The following is a 17,787-nucleotide window of genomic DNA, read 5'->3' on the forward strand; positions in this document are numbered from 1 at the left end:
ATGGAAGAGCTCTCTCTATGTCTCTCCCATGCTCTCCCTCTCCGTGACTTATTTAAACAAATAAACAAATGCTAAGAAGAAGAAAGGAAAAGAAAGAAAGAAGAAAGAAATGCATTCAGGAGCACTCCCTGCTGCTGCTTGTTTGTGGGGTCTTCCAAGCATCGCACCAAAGTTTCTGAGCCACACATGCAATGGGTACAGGTCAGCCTGGGTGTGTCATGTGGTGGGACGAGCTCTACAATGCCTCTGCTTTCCAGAACTGCTTGGCAGGTATTGCAATTCCCACTCATAAAAAGCAGGCTTTGAGAGCCTGAGTCACCTGAATTTGAAGGAAGTCCTGGTGTTGTACTTATTAGACAAACTCTTAAGGTTAGGCTAGATCCTCCGAGACACTTAGGTTTTCAACCCAGAACGCCAATCAGTGGTGTGCTAAGGAGTCGCCTAGATCATGTGGTGACTTATCTGCTTGAAAAGGAAGGTATGTAAAACATGTGGCCTATCAATGGCGGTTGTTACAGTTTAGAACATTCCTAGATGGCAGGAATTAAACTTAATGATTTTCAGAGAGCCCCTGCTTTGCAGGGTGGGTAGATGAGATGGATCGTTTGTATGGCTCAGCATCCTTATTATGTCCATCCCTTCCCTGGCCAGGATGACAACTGGGGAGAGACCACCACGGCCATCACAGGCACTTCGGAGCACAGCATATCCCAGGAGGATATTGCCAGGATCAGCAAGGACATGGAGGACAGCGTGGGGCTGGACTGCAAGCGCTACCTGGGCCTCACAGTGGCCTCAGTTCTTGGACTTCTAGTGTTCCTCACCCCCATCGCCTTCATCCTCTTACCCCCAATCCTGTGGAGGAATGAGCTGGAACCTTGCGGCACCATTTGCGAGGGGCTCTTCATCTCCGTGGCGTTCAAGCTCATCATTCTGCTCATCGGGACCTGGGCACTCTTCTTCCGCAAGCAGAGAGCCGACGTGCCGCGGGTGTTTGTGCTCCGTGCCCTCTTGCTGGTCCTTATCTTCCTGTTTGTTGTCTCCTATTGGCTCTTTTATGGGGTCCGCATCTTGGACCCTCGGGACCGGAACTACCAGGGCATCGTGCAATATGCGGTCTCCCTCGTGGATGCCCTCCTCTTCATCCACTACCTGGCCATCGTCCTGCTGGAACTCCGGCAGCTGCAGCCCATGTTCACCCTGCAGGTGGTGCGCTCCACCGATGGCGAGTCCCGGTTCTACAGCCTGGGCCACCTGAGGTAAGGGCGGGGAGGGATGTGTGGTATGTGAGACTGGCAGGCCTGCTGGCAGCCTCGCTAGAGCATGCCACTCGGGATACTGAGTGCTAAGATACTGCAAGCCTGGTTGTCTCCTCTGGGTTTGGGAGGCGCAGAGTGAGTGCAGGGCAGTGTTGGGGGTGGGGAGGTGTGATCCCTTGCCTTGAGTGTGTGCACTGCAGGATGGGGCCTGTGCAGTGGCTGGCTGCAGGTTGAGCTTTAACAGGTTACCTGTTGGTTCTCAGAGCTATTGGCAGCTCCCACAAGTGATAAAGAAAGGCCAGTGGTAGTTGCCATTCTCAACCCCAGATGGTCTATCTGATTTGCCCTATTGCCCCCCATGGGGTTGTGAATTATTCTTCCCCACAACCCCCTCCAAGGTGGTCTGGTTTCAGCAGTAACTTACAACATGGTCCTAGTGATCCTTCAGGAAAGAACCAAGCATAGGAACTCCAAAGAAGATGGACAGTTTTGGAAAGATCTGCAGGAGAAAGCATCAGAAATCCACTGGGAGGTCAAAGTTCACATCTGAGCATAAAATCTAATCTAATCATAAAATGTTTTGTAGTGAAGTGAAAGAATGATGGGCACTTGTTTTCATTTATGTCAAGATAAAGCCCTTTATGCAAAAGGAAATGATGTGACTTGGGTATTTGTGGTAACTGGATTACAGATGAACAAGCTGGCATTTGGGGAATTTAAGCCATTTCGTTGTTATGTAACCAGGTGTCCTGGGCTTGTCTAATGTAACACCCCCATCCTGGTATTTCTTACTTTGTCTTCTGTGGCCTATTTTTCTATCTGTTTTCTTCCACAAATTGTGATCTCTGTTGAGAACAGGTGTTGTGTCTGACTGCTCAGGTGTCCTCAGGACCTGGCATGGAAAAGGGCACACAGGTGGTACTCAGATGGACCCTGCAAGGATGAGTAGTCCAGAAGTATGACTTCGAAGTCCTTGCCCACTGCCTAGACAGCTGTGCTTGGCATATGTAGGCACCGCAGAGTAATGGTGGTTACCATTGCTGTGATGTTGTAGCTGACAATGCAGCCAAAATCACCAAGGGCACCTTAATGGGTTGGAACAATTGGCTTTGTCATAGTTTCGGCTGGAGTCCAGAAAGATGGCCCAGCCCAGGCTGGAAGTCAACTCACATTGCTAAGCCATTGTCATGCTGGCACACTCCCTCTTTCTTTCCTCTGGCTCAGTCCATGCCACCAGAGGACCAGATGACCTTGATGGTCAAGGTTACACCACTCTTGCTAGTTAGTCCTTAGAAGGAATCAGTGCCTGATTCTTGTGTTCTGTCCATCAGACGGCATTAGGGCTCGGAGTGTCAACACTGTGCGTTAGGCTCAGAGCTCTTTTCCAGTCTACCCTGTTGGAGAGTGACCAGCTCTCTCACTGTGTGCAAGGCCAAGACCTGGCGCTCCAGACACACAAGCTTAGCTGCCTTCGAAGTTCTATCTATGAGCCTGTGGATCTCTCGGTCACTTGGAGAAGTCAGTGCCATGCTCTGTTGAGGACAGTAGCTGAAATAGGCCTGGGTGCAGGTGCTGGCCACTCCAGGGCATGGGGAGTTTTAGACAGAGGTGAAGGCCAGTGGGACTGGTTATAGCAGCTGAGAGAATCAGTCAATGGCAAATGAGAGGGATCTGGGTCTACCAGGGCTGAGTCCTGCTGCATTTTGGGGTTTTGGCCCTTGAGCTTAGTCCTGCACCCCACCTGTGCTGTGGGAGAGGCAGGAAGGGCATCTCCTCACTTTAGGTGGTCTGTGATGCTGACTGCTTCTGCCATGTGTGTTCCCGTGTTACTTCTTCCCCTAAGGCTGACTGATCTGAAAACCAATCAGCCCCAGGAAGGAAAGCCGGCAAGTGTGTTAAGATGCGCAAGGAACAGCAGTTATGGCGTGTCACACTGCATGGCTAGGCTGAGTGGGTAGACCCATGTCGAGAGGCCAGACTGGCATATTGCATGACTGTCGACCTCCCACTGTGATCAGCCACTGTCCAGCTAGTCACCCTAGCTCCCCAAGGACACCTGCAGGATGGAAAGCGTCAGCGATTCTAGGAGAGGGACTTTTGTGGCTATCCCCAGCATTTTCCTGTGTGCCTTTCTTTCCTTGTCTTAGAGGGACCCAGAGTGTCCCTCCTGTGGAGGCCAGGGTTAGCAGGTGGGAAGTGGGGGCAAAAGAGGAGCTCTCTGCATCACAGGCAGGGCTGGGTGCCCCGTGGCAGCCAGAATGAAAGGTCTGGGCTGGAACTATACTGACATCTCCCACCTTATGTGGCTTGGTCACCTGCCGATCTTCCAGCTAAATCTGGGCTAAACCCAGCGGTGGCTGGAAAAGTCACTGAGCCAGAAATACAATTTCTAAAGCCTGCTATAAAAAAAAGTATAGGCACAGGAGGGCAGGAACTTGGGAACAGACAAGGGGAATGTGGGACATGGGAACAGCTGGCGCTGTCCAGAGGTGGGCTGAATCACAGATCATCTACTTTGGCTTTATGTGGAGCCTTCACTGATTACAGCCTGTGTACTCAGATTCAGAGCTATTCAGGGATAGTTTTCTATTGAGTCCACTGAGCTATTTAGGAGCTGTCACGAGAATGTCTACTCTTCAGATTCTTAAAGGAAACAAGCTTCTTGTTAGCACCTGCTGTGGCTCTGCTTCTTGGCAAGATTGCAGTTTGGGGCTTATTTGAGAACTTGGAACAATGTGAAAGGTTATTTGGTAGAATCTGAGATACCTTGAATAGATCAAGTACTTTCTAATTTAGACTCAGTACCTTAGGAATTGCAAAGCCTTTTGTATGTTTGGCCTCATTCACTCCTGCTGCAGATTCGATGAGCCAGGGTAGGACCCTCTGTTACAGTTGATGGCCAGAGCCACAGGTTAAGGGACCTAGCCCAGGTACTAGGAGTCAGTGCTACCTGAGTCTTGGCAATGGTGGTCATACTTATTCATATACACTTTACTGGCCACTTTTCTTGACCCTGTTCCCACAATGAGTTGCTGATTTTCCAAGTTCACCAGCAATTTAAATGTGTTATTTGATTTGATCATATTTGGGAAGAAACCCAAAAGAATATAAGACTTAAATATTGACATTTAGCGATCCTAAGTAAAACTTCCTCAGTTTTGAAATTTTTAAAGGGAAATTCTTTGAGTATTAGAGCAAGGCACTAGTATGACTGATCAAATCTGAGAGGTTGACCAACACAGACAAAACCTCAACAATGAACAATTACATGGTCCTGCCAGTACACCAAGTATCTTATCAGCTTCTAACCCACAACCCAGTCTTCAGCCATTCTGCCATCCCGGGAAATCAAAGTTCTTCCTTCATTTTCAGGTGAGGAAATCAAGGCACCAAAGAGTGAAATGGATTCTCTAAGGCTGCACACAGTTTGTAATTGTCTTACCCAGGATTTGAGCCCCAGGCATCTGATTCCAGAATAATCTTAGCCACTCTGTCTCTGAGTAGATGGTCTCTTGCTCATCTCACTTGGAAAACATGTGAGCAAACTCCTGAGCAGCTTCTGAGTGCTTACCCTGTGCCAGAATGAATGCTATCTCTGATTGAATGCTGGTTTAGTCTGATGTTCTATTGCATGACAAAATGTGTGAAGCTGGGTATTTATGAAAAAAGCAGTTTATTTAGTTCTGAGAGAGTCAGGAACATAACATCAGCATTTGCTGGACTCCTGTGAGGGCTCCATGTCATGGCATAGCAGAGAAGTGGAAATAGAAGTGACTGAACCAGGGATGGGCCAACTTGGTGGGGTTGCCTTACATTCTAACACACTGTAGTGAGGCTAGCCAAGGATGCCGTGGAAAACTGTTGTGATACCTTCTGGGCGCAGTGCCCCAGTGTCCTGCTCAACTGACCTCTTAAAAGTTCCAAATTGCCATTCAGCATTGCCACACTGGGGACCAAGTTTCTAGCATGTGAAACCCTTGGGGACACTCATAAGCCATAGCCAAACCACAGCATATACGTTGTCTTATGCCGTGTAAGTCATAGTTTTTGAACTGGAATGGAGAATGAAGAGGATTGTCAAAGACAGTTGACTGGCATGCTGTGGTCGTTCCTTAGCTCCACCAGTTCTTGATAAAATCAGCTGACAAGCAGCCTGGACCTGTATAACCACCATAAAACAACTGCCCCCAACACTGAGTTGCTTAGAAGGGCACCTGTGCTATTATTTATCACATGTCTGCAACATTTCTACCGCATTGCTGCTGGGCTCTGCTGGGAGGTTCTTCTGCTGTCTTCCCAACATTCCCTTGGATCACACTCCTGTGGTGAGTCAGCTGACTTCTGCTCTGCATTCTGCATTGTCCCGGTTACGGCAAACCAGAACCCTAGACCAAACTACGGGAGTGGGAACTACTGGGTAGTGGGCGCTGAGTTCAGTGTCGCAGGTTCTCATTCCCAAAGTCTATTTTTTGCCCACAGCTCTAACAGATTTTGTTACTAGTTCCTGTACCTTAAGAAGTCCAGAAGTAACGTAGTTTTGCCTTAAGTGAAAAATGACAGCTGAGTCATCGGCCACGAGAGCTGGGAGAGACTGCAGACAGACTCACCTCCCAGCCGTTTTGTTCCTGATGACCCTTGCTGTGGGACTCCAGCATTGCCAAAGCTCCCTTGCTCTTAACTTAACCAAAGGAGTGTAAGTATTTGGAGTTTCAAATGTGCTTCATTGATTCATTGAGACGAAGAACATCTTGAAATTGACATTGGGCCTGGTGCTGTAGCCTAGCAGCTAAAGTTCTTGCCTTGAACGCACCAGGATCTCATATGGGCACCAGTTCTAATCCTGGCAGACTTGCTTTACATCTAGCTCCCTGCTTGTGGCCTGGGAAAGCAGTTGAGGACAGCCCAAATCCTTGGGACCCTGCACCCATGTGGGAGACCTGGAGGAAGTTCCTGGCTCCTGGCTTTGTATCTGCTCAGTTCTAGCCATTGTGGCCACTTGGGGGTGAATCATCTGACGGAAGATCTTCCTCTCTGTCTCTCCTCTCTCTAAATCTGCCTTTCCAATAAAAAGAAAATAAATCTTTAGAAAAACTTGACATTGACCATGAGCCTTTCTATTAAAGATTTGCTAACTGAGCCCAGACCCTGGTGCTTTAGAAGACAGGATTGCTGGATTGCTTGCATTTCTAGTGATGGGATTTCATGACTGTGTGTGAGTGTTACATTACCGTGCTTAAATAGGAGCTGTTAGGGTCTGAATGTTAGTGTTGAGCTGCCAGTATGCAGTTTGGCTTTACTTGGAGATGGGCCTCCAAAGAAGTCATGGAGGCCAGGTGAGGTCGTAGCGGGGGGCCATGGGATTAAACAGCGCACGAAACAGCAGAGTGCTTGCACCACGTCACAGTGAGAAAAGGCAGTGCCACCATGGCAGGAAGCGGGTGTAAGCCAAGAGGAAGGTCCTCACTGAGAAGCAGGCTGGCTGGGACCTCAGGCTCCACGTCTGTGAGAAGCAAGTGTCTGTCCTTCGGTCCACCGATGCGTGTGCTTGGCTGTGACAGCCTGAGCACGGATGGGAATGCAGTATACACTGGTGATGTTGGACCCAAAGCACAGGGCGGGACAGAGGCGGGAAGCACAGTCCTGAAGCCACAGAGCTCCTCTCCCTCCAGTGCAGGGCCTTGCCCCCCTCCCTTGTGCTTGGCTTTTGTAGCTGAGAGTGGGAGAGGAAGAGTCTCTTAGGAGAGTCAAAGTTACTACAGAAATTCTGAAATGTTTCCAGCTCCTCTTGAAGTCCTCTCTCTCTGGCTCTGCATCTGGTAAGCTCCAGTCTAGCAATGACACCATCGAGCCAGACCCAGCCATTGTGTGGCGCCAGCCACTCCTCCTATGTTAAAGTCCAGCCCCAACGGTCCATCAGCGTCCAATGTCATGGGTTGGAGTGTTTTGAACTTGACCACCAGAGGTTGTGGCTCCCGTTGTGATGCCTGTGGTTTCATGCATCTTCTCAGATTTAGAAATGTATGTGTGTTTTTTTTTTTTGAACTTATGTAGCTGCCTTTCAAGAAGTATATTTTGCCAGTCCTCATCCCCAACTCCCTAAGAAAAACAAAAGAAATAAATGAATACAAGCTTGAAAGGAGGGTGTGAAGGGTGTTGTCCTGCTCCCGCTTGGCCGCTGGAGAACTTGGAAGGCAGGAAAGGAGCTGCCGTTTGTGGTTTGGGGCTGTGGTGCCCGTTAAGAGCAGCTTTAATGGGAGCGTAAGGTACCCAACGCTGAAGTCCTGTGTTTGTTCAGCTGCCTGTTGGCAGTGGCCTCAGCTGGTTGGCCTGCCTCACACAGCATCTGCCCACAAGCCCGAGGCCTGAGGACTCATTCCTTATAAGCTGTGCGCTGGAAGAGGAGGAGGAGGAGGAGGTGCAGGCCAGGTGCACCAGGGACCCTTATGGGCAGCTGGGTGGGTTGTGCTCTCTGATGAGTTGGGCGCTCTGATGTTCTGCACACACTTTGTATGCTTATGTGTAACTGGATACTGCACACCACTTAGGAAGGCCAGATGCCATTGGGGGCCACAGCCCTCTCTTGCAGAGCTGCCGCCCAGCCTGCTCAGAGTCTGACTTGGCCCTGTCTGTGCCAACAGAGATCTAGGTGGGCAGGCCCATCGCCCTCACACTCTAGCCTTTGTATCTGTGCCCCTGTAGTTTTCCCACAGCCAGAGTGCTGGTGAGCAGGAAGGTAAGAAGGGTTAGGAGACTGGTTGAGCGTCACCGCCATGTCCGGAGGCTCCCAGTCCCTGTCTAAGTAGATGTCTGAGAACAATCAAGCCAGTGGCTGTCTTTGATCCCACGTCCCCACCACTTATCTTGGTGTGATTCAGCCCAGACAGGGAAGGCCCTGAGGAAGCTGGTGCCCAGCCCAGGCAGGGCAGATGCGCTGGAGGTTGAACTATGTAGCAAGAGAGGTGATGACACAGGGGAGCCTGTAGTGCAGAGTTGCCAGGTCTCTGGGAAGATGAGCAGGGCAGGCTTAGCACCCTCAGATACCCAGCAGGGAACATCTGGCTGTGTCTCAGTGCAGCGGGCACACAGCCAGCAGGATCCAGGCACGGCTGTCCCTTAGTGTTGCCACCATGCTCAGAATGACCCTTGGGATCTGTGTTAATACTGGGAGAGTACACACCTGGGAAAGCTTTGCATTGCTTCCTTCCTGTACTCAAAAGCAGCAAGTGCTGGCATGAACTCTGAGTAACTTTCAGTTCACTCTCCTCTCCATGGTGGCAGAGAGCACAATCCTCTTGGGCCCAGGCTGTAGGGAGATTTTTATTTGAATTGCCACAGAAGATATTTTCCAGGCTTACACTTCATTATCAGAAATATGGAGTGGGGACTGGAAGGCCAAGCAAAGAGCTCCCATGTTTCCAAGACTGTATTTTGGAGGCCATTCCAGGGGACCAGAACCCTACTGATCATGGAATTTGGGGATTCAATAGACAGTCTTCTATCTGCTTGTTCAGCTTTGGGTAAAGGACCCCATGATACCCCTGATACACTCCAAGCAAGGCCAGGGACATGGCCTAGCTTATAAATACCAATTCAGATAACTTGGTCACTCCTGCCATTGTGTCCCTGAAAGGCCAGGCAGAAGCACCTGAGGTGAATCCAGGTACCCAGGGGAGGTTGCTTCCTGCTGGCAGAGCCACTGGTGTGTTTCCCGTCAGATGGGCAGCTTCATACCTCCAACGGCAGCCAGTGGCCCACTGAATCTAGCCTGTCTCCCAGGCTGCTCTACAGTTTAATCCAGAGCCAGCAGTAGCTATGAGCTGATGTAGACTTTGCCCCTCCTTGGCCTCTTCCATTTCCTGAGTGACCGCTGGCCGTCATCTCTGTGGGACCTGTATGAGGTATCATCCCACGTGCAGCTGTAAAACAAACTCCGATGAAAAGGTGGAAGGGACAGGTGGCGTAAACTTGCCCATGCTAATCGTGGCAGTGATTGCTGACAGGTGAGGCAGTAGCAGCATTCTGGGGGCTCACAGAAATATTACCAAGTGTGATCCTGACTGTCAGACCGGAATCGGATTGCTCCAAGTCTGGGGAGTAGTGGAACCCACCTGGCCATGAGATCATATGTATATATAATTTGAAGGGTTGTGGAGTGGGGTGCAGAGAGAGCCTCTGTATGCTGGTTCACTCTCCAGATGTCCGCTGCTGTGGACAGGCCTGAGCCAGAGTGAAAGCCAGGAGCCTGGAACTCTATCCTGGGCTCCCACATGGGTGGCAGGACCACCTTATGCTATCTTTTCTGGTGTAGATCTTGCTCTTGCAGTTGGTAAACTGAGCCATCAATTGTCTTGTCCTGGGTAGAAGTTTTTACCAAAAGCCGAATCAACTTTTCATTTTGGAATTTAAGAATCTGAGCCCAGCTTGGTAGCCTAGTGGCTAAAGTCTTAGCCTTGTATGCACTGGGATCCCATATGGGTCCAGCAGCTCTACTTCCAATCCATCTCCCTGCTTGTGGCCTGGGAAAGCAGTTAAGGATGGCCCAAAGCCTTGGGACCCTGTACCCATGTGGGAGACCTGGAAGAGGCTCTTAGCTCCTGGCTTTGAATAGGTGAAGCTCTGGCCATTGCAACCACTTGGAGAGTAAATCATTGGATGGAAGATCTTCCTCTCTCTTCTTCTCCTCTTTGTATATCTGACTTTCCAATAAAAAATAAAAATAAATCTTAAGAAAAAGAATTTAATAATCTTCTGAGAGACCAAGATATGGGTCTCAAATGCAGCCACTCATGTAGGCACACTTTATTTTTCTTTTCTGAGATTTATTTATTTGAAACTTAGGGTTACAGTGAGTTGTGGAGGAGAGAGACAGGGATGTTCCATCACTTGTTTTCCCTCCCCAGATGGTCACAATGGCCAAGACTAAGCCGGGCTGAAGCAAAGAGCTTATTCTGAATCTCCCATATAAGTGAAGTTTAGCCATCTTGCACTGCCGTCCCAGATACATTGTAGAAGGGAGTTGGATCAGATTTGGAGCAGCCTGGATTTGAACCAGTATCCCTAAGGGATGCCGGCATTGCAGGTAGTGGCTTTGCCTACTATACCACAACACTGGCCCCACAGGTGCACCTTAAAGACCAAGATTGGGCTGGCCTTGGTGTTCACACAGCCTTTCTATTAAAACGCTTGGGTTGTCCCTCCCTGTGCACCTGTTCTCTCTGTCCCCACCTTCTCTCTTGCATTCCTGCAGAACCTCAGGTCCCAGTGACGTTGACTTTGCCCTGAGGCTGCCTACATCATCTTTCCCATCAACACATATGTGTGTACTTCCTAAGGCTGTCTTCACCATCGCCAGTTCCCCACACTGGGTTGCTTAAAATGGTTTTTTCTGTTTCTCAGAAGCACAAGCATGGGTCTTGGCAGGGCTTGGGATGCTGGTGGATCTAGGGAAGAAGTCCTCCTTTGCTTTCTCCTCACCTCTGCTGGCTGCTAGCAGGCTCTGCTTCCGACATCCCTGTAAGTCTCTATCCTTACATTAATTATCATGTTGCAGAGACTCTATTTTCAAATCAGGTTATGTTCTGAGCTTCCGGGCAGATGCAGACTTGGGGAGGCACTGGTTTCTGAGAGTTTTAGGAGGACCGTTCATTTAACAGGGACCTGTTTGTGCTCACCCTGCCTCTTCTGCCTGGACATGGCTCTGCAGCCTGTTGTCCTCAAGATATGGCAGGCTGTGTCAGCTTGGCATCTGTGGGCGACCCTCAATGGGAAGCACCTTCTCTTCCCATCTCCCCCACCCTCATGCACCGTCTCAGTCTCTGCATCTCCTGCCGGCACTTCCCGTCTGAGTGCTTATCACGCTGGTTGATGTGTCCCTTTGAAGGTCTGGTTCCCATCCATATCTTAGTCCTTGCCACTTAGCAGGTGCTCATAATTTGTAATTGCTCATGACAGGAGTTAGAGAGGTTGGTTATTAGTGTTTTTCTGGACACCAGCATCTGTAACTGGGCTGAAAGATAATGAATGTATAGCCTAAAAGGAAGTCTTTGCAGATTTTACTCTGCCGAGGAGCCTGCTTAGGGCTTCATCAGCCACCTTGACATTGATACATCACACATCCACCTTATCCACACATAAAGAAAGCTGTCTTCTGTTGACAGAGCTAAAGAGGTCAGATTAATAGTTGAAGAGACCTGGCTAAAATTCAAAGTGACCTGCCCATCTGGCCTGTCCTCATCCTTTCACTCTGTTGGGGAGAAGTTGGAGGCTGCGAAGTGTGAAGGTGTTGACTGTAGTGAACCCGAAAACTCAGCGCCAATTTCTGCTTTTAATTACCTGGACTCATCTGATCTCCGAAACCGCAGTCAAGTCCAGAGGAAAATGAATAAACGAGAAATAGAAGACCTTGTATGTGCATGTTTGCATGTGCTTGCACGCATGTGTGTTTATGTAAGTCTGCATGTGTGTTGGAGCACACGCTTTTCCAGGCTACATCGTCCTGATCCCCAGAAGAAAGAAGCTAAATGAGGAATAAATGGCTACAGTTATTTCCTCTGAGTATTTGAAGGGCTTATACAAGAGAGAAGGACCTGCATCCAGAGGGAGTGATGGGTAGACCAGTGGCAGAATTTAAACAAAGATCATGTCAATACCACATGAGAGCCGACTCATTTTTCAGAGACTTGAGGATACTTCAGGCAGGCATGGGGAATGTCTCACTTCCAGGACTTGTAAAGCCTGCAAATTCGTTTGCTCTGGCCTTGCCAAGGAAACCACAGTCGAGACTTGAAATTCAGTAAATCTAGAGCAAGCTAATTTTTAAGTCGATAATTTTGCACGGCCCACGACTGATGTTATAAATATCCAAATGGCCTTTGGCAGCAAAATGATTCCTCTTCCTGGCTAAGGGTGTATGGGAAGAATTGGTATACAGAGGGTCAGCATCGTGGTGCAGCAGAAGTTGGGGCTTGCCAATTCAAGTCCCAGCAGTTGTGCTTCTGTCCCAGTTCCCTGCTAAAAGTGCCTGGGAAAGCAGTGGGAGATGGCCCAAGCACGTGGGCCCTACTACCTGTGTCGAAGACCCAGATGGAGCTCTGGGCCCCCAGAGCTTCATCCTGGCTTCGCCACAGCCACTGCATCCACTCATTTGTAGAGTGAACCAGCAGATAAAGATCTGTCTCTCTCATCTCTTTCACTCTGTAACTCTGCCTTTCAAGTAAACCAATCTTTCCCTTAACCTGCATTATCTGATTTAATATTCAGCAGAAATCTAAACAAGGCAGGCAACTCCTTAGGAAACCAGAAGTGGAAGGTGAACTGCAATGTCTCATATTTTTCTCATCTTAACTACTCAGCTCACTTTGAAGTTTTGCTGAGTTCAAGGACTCAGAAGCATCTGCATTAATGTTTAAACTTGTGAGACAAACGCCTCAAGGAGAGGCCAGCCACAACCGGCACCTGGTACACTTGGCGCTTCCGCCTTTGTCCCCTAGAATGTCTGCCTCACTGCCTCCGTCCTCAGGCTTGCCACCCTCATCACAGTAGCCTTTTGGGAATACGTTCCATACCATCGAACGTTTAGGAGCCCTGCTTGTCGTGGTTCAGTGTGGATTCCCTGTGGTTTTATTGCCGACCGGCAAGTGTGCAGCCCAAGATTTAGAGGAGTGAATAGTGGGTTCAAAATCAAAGAAGAATGGAAGAGCTGGGCGTTGCGGCTGGCACCAAAGCCTGCCCTAGCCAGATTGGGCTTGCTTGCCTGGCCTTTATGTGTTGTTACAGACTGGCACAGAACAGGGGGGTGGCGATGGAGAGTATAGCTTTGTAATGTTTATTTCCTTCGGAGTTCATCTTTCAGATTTTTATGAGCTAAAAATTTGACCTGTGTTTCCAGGTGTTTCTCCCCACGTCTGCTTAGGAGGCAAGCGCAAGTGAGAGGCCCTGGGCACTGTTGCCATGGCAGTTGTATAACAGGCAGCAAGGACGCTGGAAATGTCTTTGTGGTTGAATAGACACAAAAGGCAACAGCCTTTCACATTCCACCCTCTTTGTCCTGCAGAGAAAACAGACCAGCACAGCAACATGGTCAGTAGAGGGTTTTGAATTAAAGTGTGGCTGTCGAATCGCTCACCTCTTGTGTTGCTCCATTTCTGTCCTAGTCTTGTGAGTTCAAGTCTGGCCCAGCTCCGGCCTGTGCACGGTTGAGAAGATCCCCTTCCCCTGAGTGACAGCAGCTTCTTCCGAATGTGCATATTGCATTAGCTGTGTTTCATTTTCATACAGATTTCTGTGGTTGGCATGAAGTTTTTAAAGTTTATTTTTTATTTCAAAAGCAGAAGTTCACCTTCCAAGTGGCTGCAACAGTAGGGCTAGGCAAAGCAAAGCTAGGAACTAGAGATTTCATCGAGGACTCCCAGCAAGGGAGTCGGGGACCAGCATTTGGACCATCTTCCTCTGCTTTCCCAGGTGCGTTAACAGGGAGGTGGATCAGAAGTGGAAGTGGGACTCCATCCCTGACACTCTTACATAGGATGCAGGTATCCCCAGAAACATCTTAGCCTACTATGCCACTGTGCCTGTCCCTGTAAGTGTGTATTTTTTTTTTTTTAAGATTTGTGTTATTTTTATCTGAAAGGCAGATTTACAAAGCAAGAAGCAGATTGGAAGCCAGGAGCCTGGAGTTCCCTCTGGTCTCCCACATGGGTGCAGACTATCCTCCACTGCATTCCCAAGCCACAAGCAGGGAGCCGGATTGGAAGTGGAACATCTGAGACCTCAAATGGTGCCCATATGGGATGCCATTGCCACAGGCGAAGGCTTAGCCTACTATACCATGGTGCTGGCCCCTGCAAGCATGTTTTTATGTGTAGGTCTCAAGTGCATTTCTGTTATAATGAGGCATATTTCAGTGTGTCAGTTCCACACATCTGTGATCTGTGAGGGTGCATTTCCCTGTAAGGTGATGGCAAGTGTATAAACCTGCAGTATTCCTGGAACTCTGAGATCACTATCATTTAATGAAGTATGTACTGGGGAGCCTAAACCATCTGGGCAAGTTGGGCCATAAGTGTTGTACACCTGTGACAAAATCAAAGGAGGAGTCTCTGTGCATAGAGGCTTGCTGATGAGTGAGTTGGAAGGTGCTACACCTCCCGGAGGATGTCCCAAATCCTGAGGAGGGGAGGGTAGCTGGGACTGCTGAGCCTTAGGGGAGGAGCCACTGGGACTGGAATGTGGACAAAAAGTTTCTAGAAACAGTCAGTCCTGTGGTGGCCCTGCATGGCTTCTATTTGGATGGTGCAGAGCTTCAAAGGCAAAGAGAGTTCTGAGCCCTCATGCTGGCTGAGGGACCAGTGCTCCCCGCACCCTGGCCTTATGGGTTGTGCCATCAGCCAGTGCCCTGGGCACAGCAGCTGGAATGACATGGGAGTTCGTGTTTTCCCTGGTGACATCCAGAACACAGCGTGGTGGCCTGACTTCCATGTCCCAAGTCCTCAGCGAGTCGCAAGCTGATGGATCACAGCTCATCTCTGTAACTCACTGTGGAGAGGCGCCTTGTGGGTCTCATCCAGAAGATCCCAGAGTGGGTCATGGGTCTGCTTGAGTTCTCTGGAAATCATTACGCGCTGACATGGCATCCAGCAGGGCCTTTTCTGCAGCGAGAGAGTGCACAGCTCTCTGTGGTATGTATAAACTTGGCCCAAGAGCCCTTCAGGCCCAGCCTTAGTTGTCAGCCTGGGAGCTGGCCAGGCTCGTGCCACTTGTTTTACCTCAGGCCTGTGCCAAGGGGGGCAGTGCCCTGAGGAAGAGGAGGCCCCATACCCACCTACCTTCCTCCCCTTGTTTATTTTTCCCAAGGTAAGGGACTTAGGCTTTGGTGGGTGCATCAGGGGCTCCTGTCTGATAGCACCCATACCATCCATGGGCACTTCTCCCCCAGAGGGCTCCTAGGACCCTGCTGTTAAGTGGGCTCGGCCATACCCCACCTGGGACAGGGTCTGCCCAGGACCCTGAAGCTGGGAGCCCCACTGGATTTGACTTGGGCAGAAGCTCCTTCTGCAGGTAGCATGGGGCCCTCACCTGCCCCGGCGTGGTGAGTGGGAACCCCTGGACTGGTCCCTGTGAGCTGGGTGACCACAGCAGCAAAAACCAGCAAGCGTGAGAGCATTTTACTCTGACCTTGGATCTGAGGTAGACCTCTAAAAATTATCTTTTAATGTCCCTTTTCATCATTTATTTTATTTGAAAGGTAAAGTTAGAGATTTTTTTATTCACTGCTTTACTCCCTGCAACAGGGAGGCAGTAACAGCTGCAACAGCCAAGGCAGGCCCAGGCCAAAGTTAGGAGCCAGGATCTCCATCTAGGGCTCCCACAGGGGTGCAGCGGCCCAAACACTTGGGCCAGCTTTGGCTGCTTTCCTAGATGGGCTAGCAGGGTACTGGATCAGAAGTGGAGCAGCTGGTACCCGAACTGGTGCTCATGTGGTATGCATAGCTGTGCCACCTTGGAACACCCCACTCTTTAATTTTTTATTTCTGATCAGGGATGTAATTTGCTGCCAGCATCGAAGTACAGGAGGTATTTGTGTCCATCAAGGAGTGTGGGGTGAAAGAGTCTAGACTGCAGCGCGCCTGTGTGCACACCTGAGGCTGGCTGTGTGGAGGGGTTTCTGGCTTCAGAAAAGCCTGGAGACTCCGGTAAACAGCATATGAGCAGGTGGTAGGTGGCATGGGGGCACCGGGAGGAGACAGAGGGGCCGGGAGAAATAACAAGGGAAGAGCTGCCTCTCTCCTGAGAAGCTGCAGATAGAGGGACCAGGAGAAACTAGGGACCCCAGGGTCAGGTCTTAAGAGCATGTCACAAAGATCTGTGAGGATCCCACCCCTAACACACGCACCCACTCACAGCACTCAGACCCCTTCACAGGGCAGTGGCGGCTGGACCCCACACTATGCCAGGCACTTCCCTCAGACCCACCTGTGCCAGGTGCCAGCGGCTCACCATCATGTATTTTATGTCCCTCATGCTGACCAAGGAGAAGTCCCTCCTATCTTTGTTGTGCTTTTAGTGCTAGGTAGATGCCTGTTCTCAAATAGAGTATGTTGAATAAATGGCTAAAGCTTTCAGACCGTGTGTGGCTTGTTCTGAGAAGTGTTAGACTCTTACGTTCCACAAGCGAGGTGGGGCTGCACCCATCTGGAATTGTTATTAGGTACCAGCCAAATGCAGATCACTAAGATGTGACTAGGGATGCAACTTAGAAAACATTGCCGTGGCTGTCAGCGAGCTTGACTGGCTGACTGCGGGGTCATTCTCAGACTGTATGTCAACCCAAGAGCAAAGCTTCCTGGGAAGCTGGGGGTGGAGGTGGGTGGTGCTGGAAGGGATGGTTGACAAACCCTCCAGCTTACAGGTTAGGGGCTGCATTGCCCTAGTGATTCTGAGCCTCTTTGGCAGCCCGGGAAGGCCATGTGGTCATCGTAAGAAGCAGAGCCCCATCCTGGTGCTTTGTGTGTGATCCATAGGCCTTCTTAGCTGAGCTCCTTAACCAAGTACTAGTAAGGGTAGGGAAAGTGCAGGATGGATATCTGCACAGCATCTGGAACCCCTACGGCGGGTAAGCTGCTCAGGGGAGAAATCGTTGAAGCATCAGTAAATGTTCCCTTGGGATCCTCATTTTCCTCCCTGGTAACCCAAACAAGTTGGAACTTCTACCTCTTTCAACTATTGGTCCCTGGTGGTGTGTGACCAGTGACGGCCTGGGAGAGGCCCCGAGCCAGAGACCAGCAGGACTTGGCCTTTGAATTCTCACTCAGGGGACAGCAAGTGTGGTGGGACCTGCCAGATGCCTGAGGTTGTCCTTCGTGTTTTGTGACGTTACCTGATTTGAAAAGGTGGTTTTCCCCTCCAGACCTGCCAACTTCATGAAAGCCCATGACATTGATTCTGCCCCCTTTCTCCTAGCATCCAGCGAGCAGCTCTGGTGGTGCTAGAAAATTACTACAAAGATTTCACCATCTATAACCCCAACCTCTTGACCGCTTCCAAATTCCGAGCAGCCAAGCACATGGCCGGGCTAAAAGTCTACAACGTGGATGGTATGTGCCTTGAGATTCAAGTGGCAGCGTGTTGAGTGGGCATAGTTGTGTGGCACGGGGCTTAGAGTTCACTGTGTGTTTGGTTCTCCTTTCTCTGCGCCTCTGCTGTCGGAACAGTTGGTCCATCCTCCTCTCTGTCTCCCTCCCTCCTTTCTTCCATCCCTCTCTTCTTCCCTCATTCCCTCTTTTCCTCCTTTGCCCCTTTTCTTTCTCTACCTTCCTCCTTTCCTTTCTCCCTTTTCCTTCCCTTTCTCCCTCCTTTTCTTCCTCCCTTCTTCCTCCCTCTATCGCTCATCCCTCTCTCTCTTCTTGTCTTCCATCCTACTTCCTCCCTTCCCCCTCCTTGGTGCAGACACACTGTTGAAGGAATGTTGCTTTACAGTTTGTATTCCTGGATAGTTCATTCATTTGGAGAATGAATGGAGACAACAGTGGTG

General features: G+C 49.8%; 1 protein-coding gene across 2 annotated transcripts in view; it reads left to right on the plus strand.

The window, feature by feature from the left end:
• The window catches only part of VANGL1 (VANGL planar cell polarity protein 1), a 47,248-nt gene that overhangs the window by 21,983 nt on the left and 7,478 nt on the right, over window positions 1–17,787 (plus strand). For both annotated transcript variants that reach the window (XM_040998921.1, XM_040998922.1), the window contains exons 4-5: window positions 652–1,259; window positions 17,217–17,350. In XM_040998921.1, the coding sequence (XP_040854855.1) occupies window positions 652–1,259; window positions 17,217–17,350 (742 nt within the window). The remainder of the gene's footprint in view (window positions 1–651; window positions 1,260–17,216; window positions 17,351–17,787) is intronic.

Source organism: Ochotona curzoniae, unplaced genomic scaffold (assembly GCF_017591425.1).
Source record: "Ochotona curzoniae isolate NIBS_2020 unplaced genomic scaffold, NIBS_Ocur_1.0 scaffold_1037, whole genome shotgun sequence".
NCBI classification, from domain to species: domain Eukaryota; kingdom Metazoa; phylum Chordata; class Mammalia; order Lagomorpha; family Ochotonidae; genus Ochotona; species Ochotona curzoniae.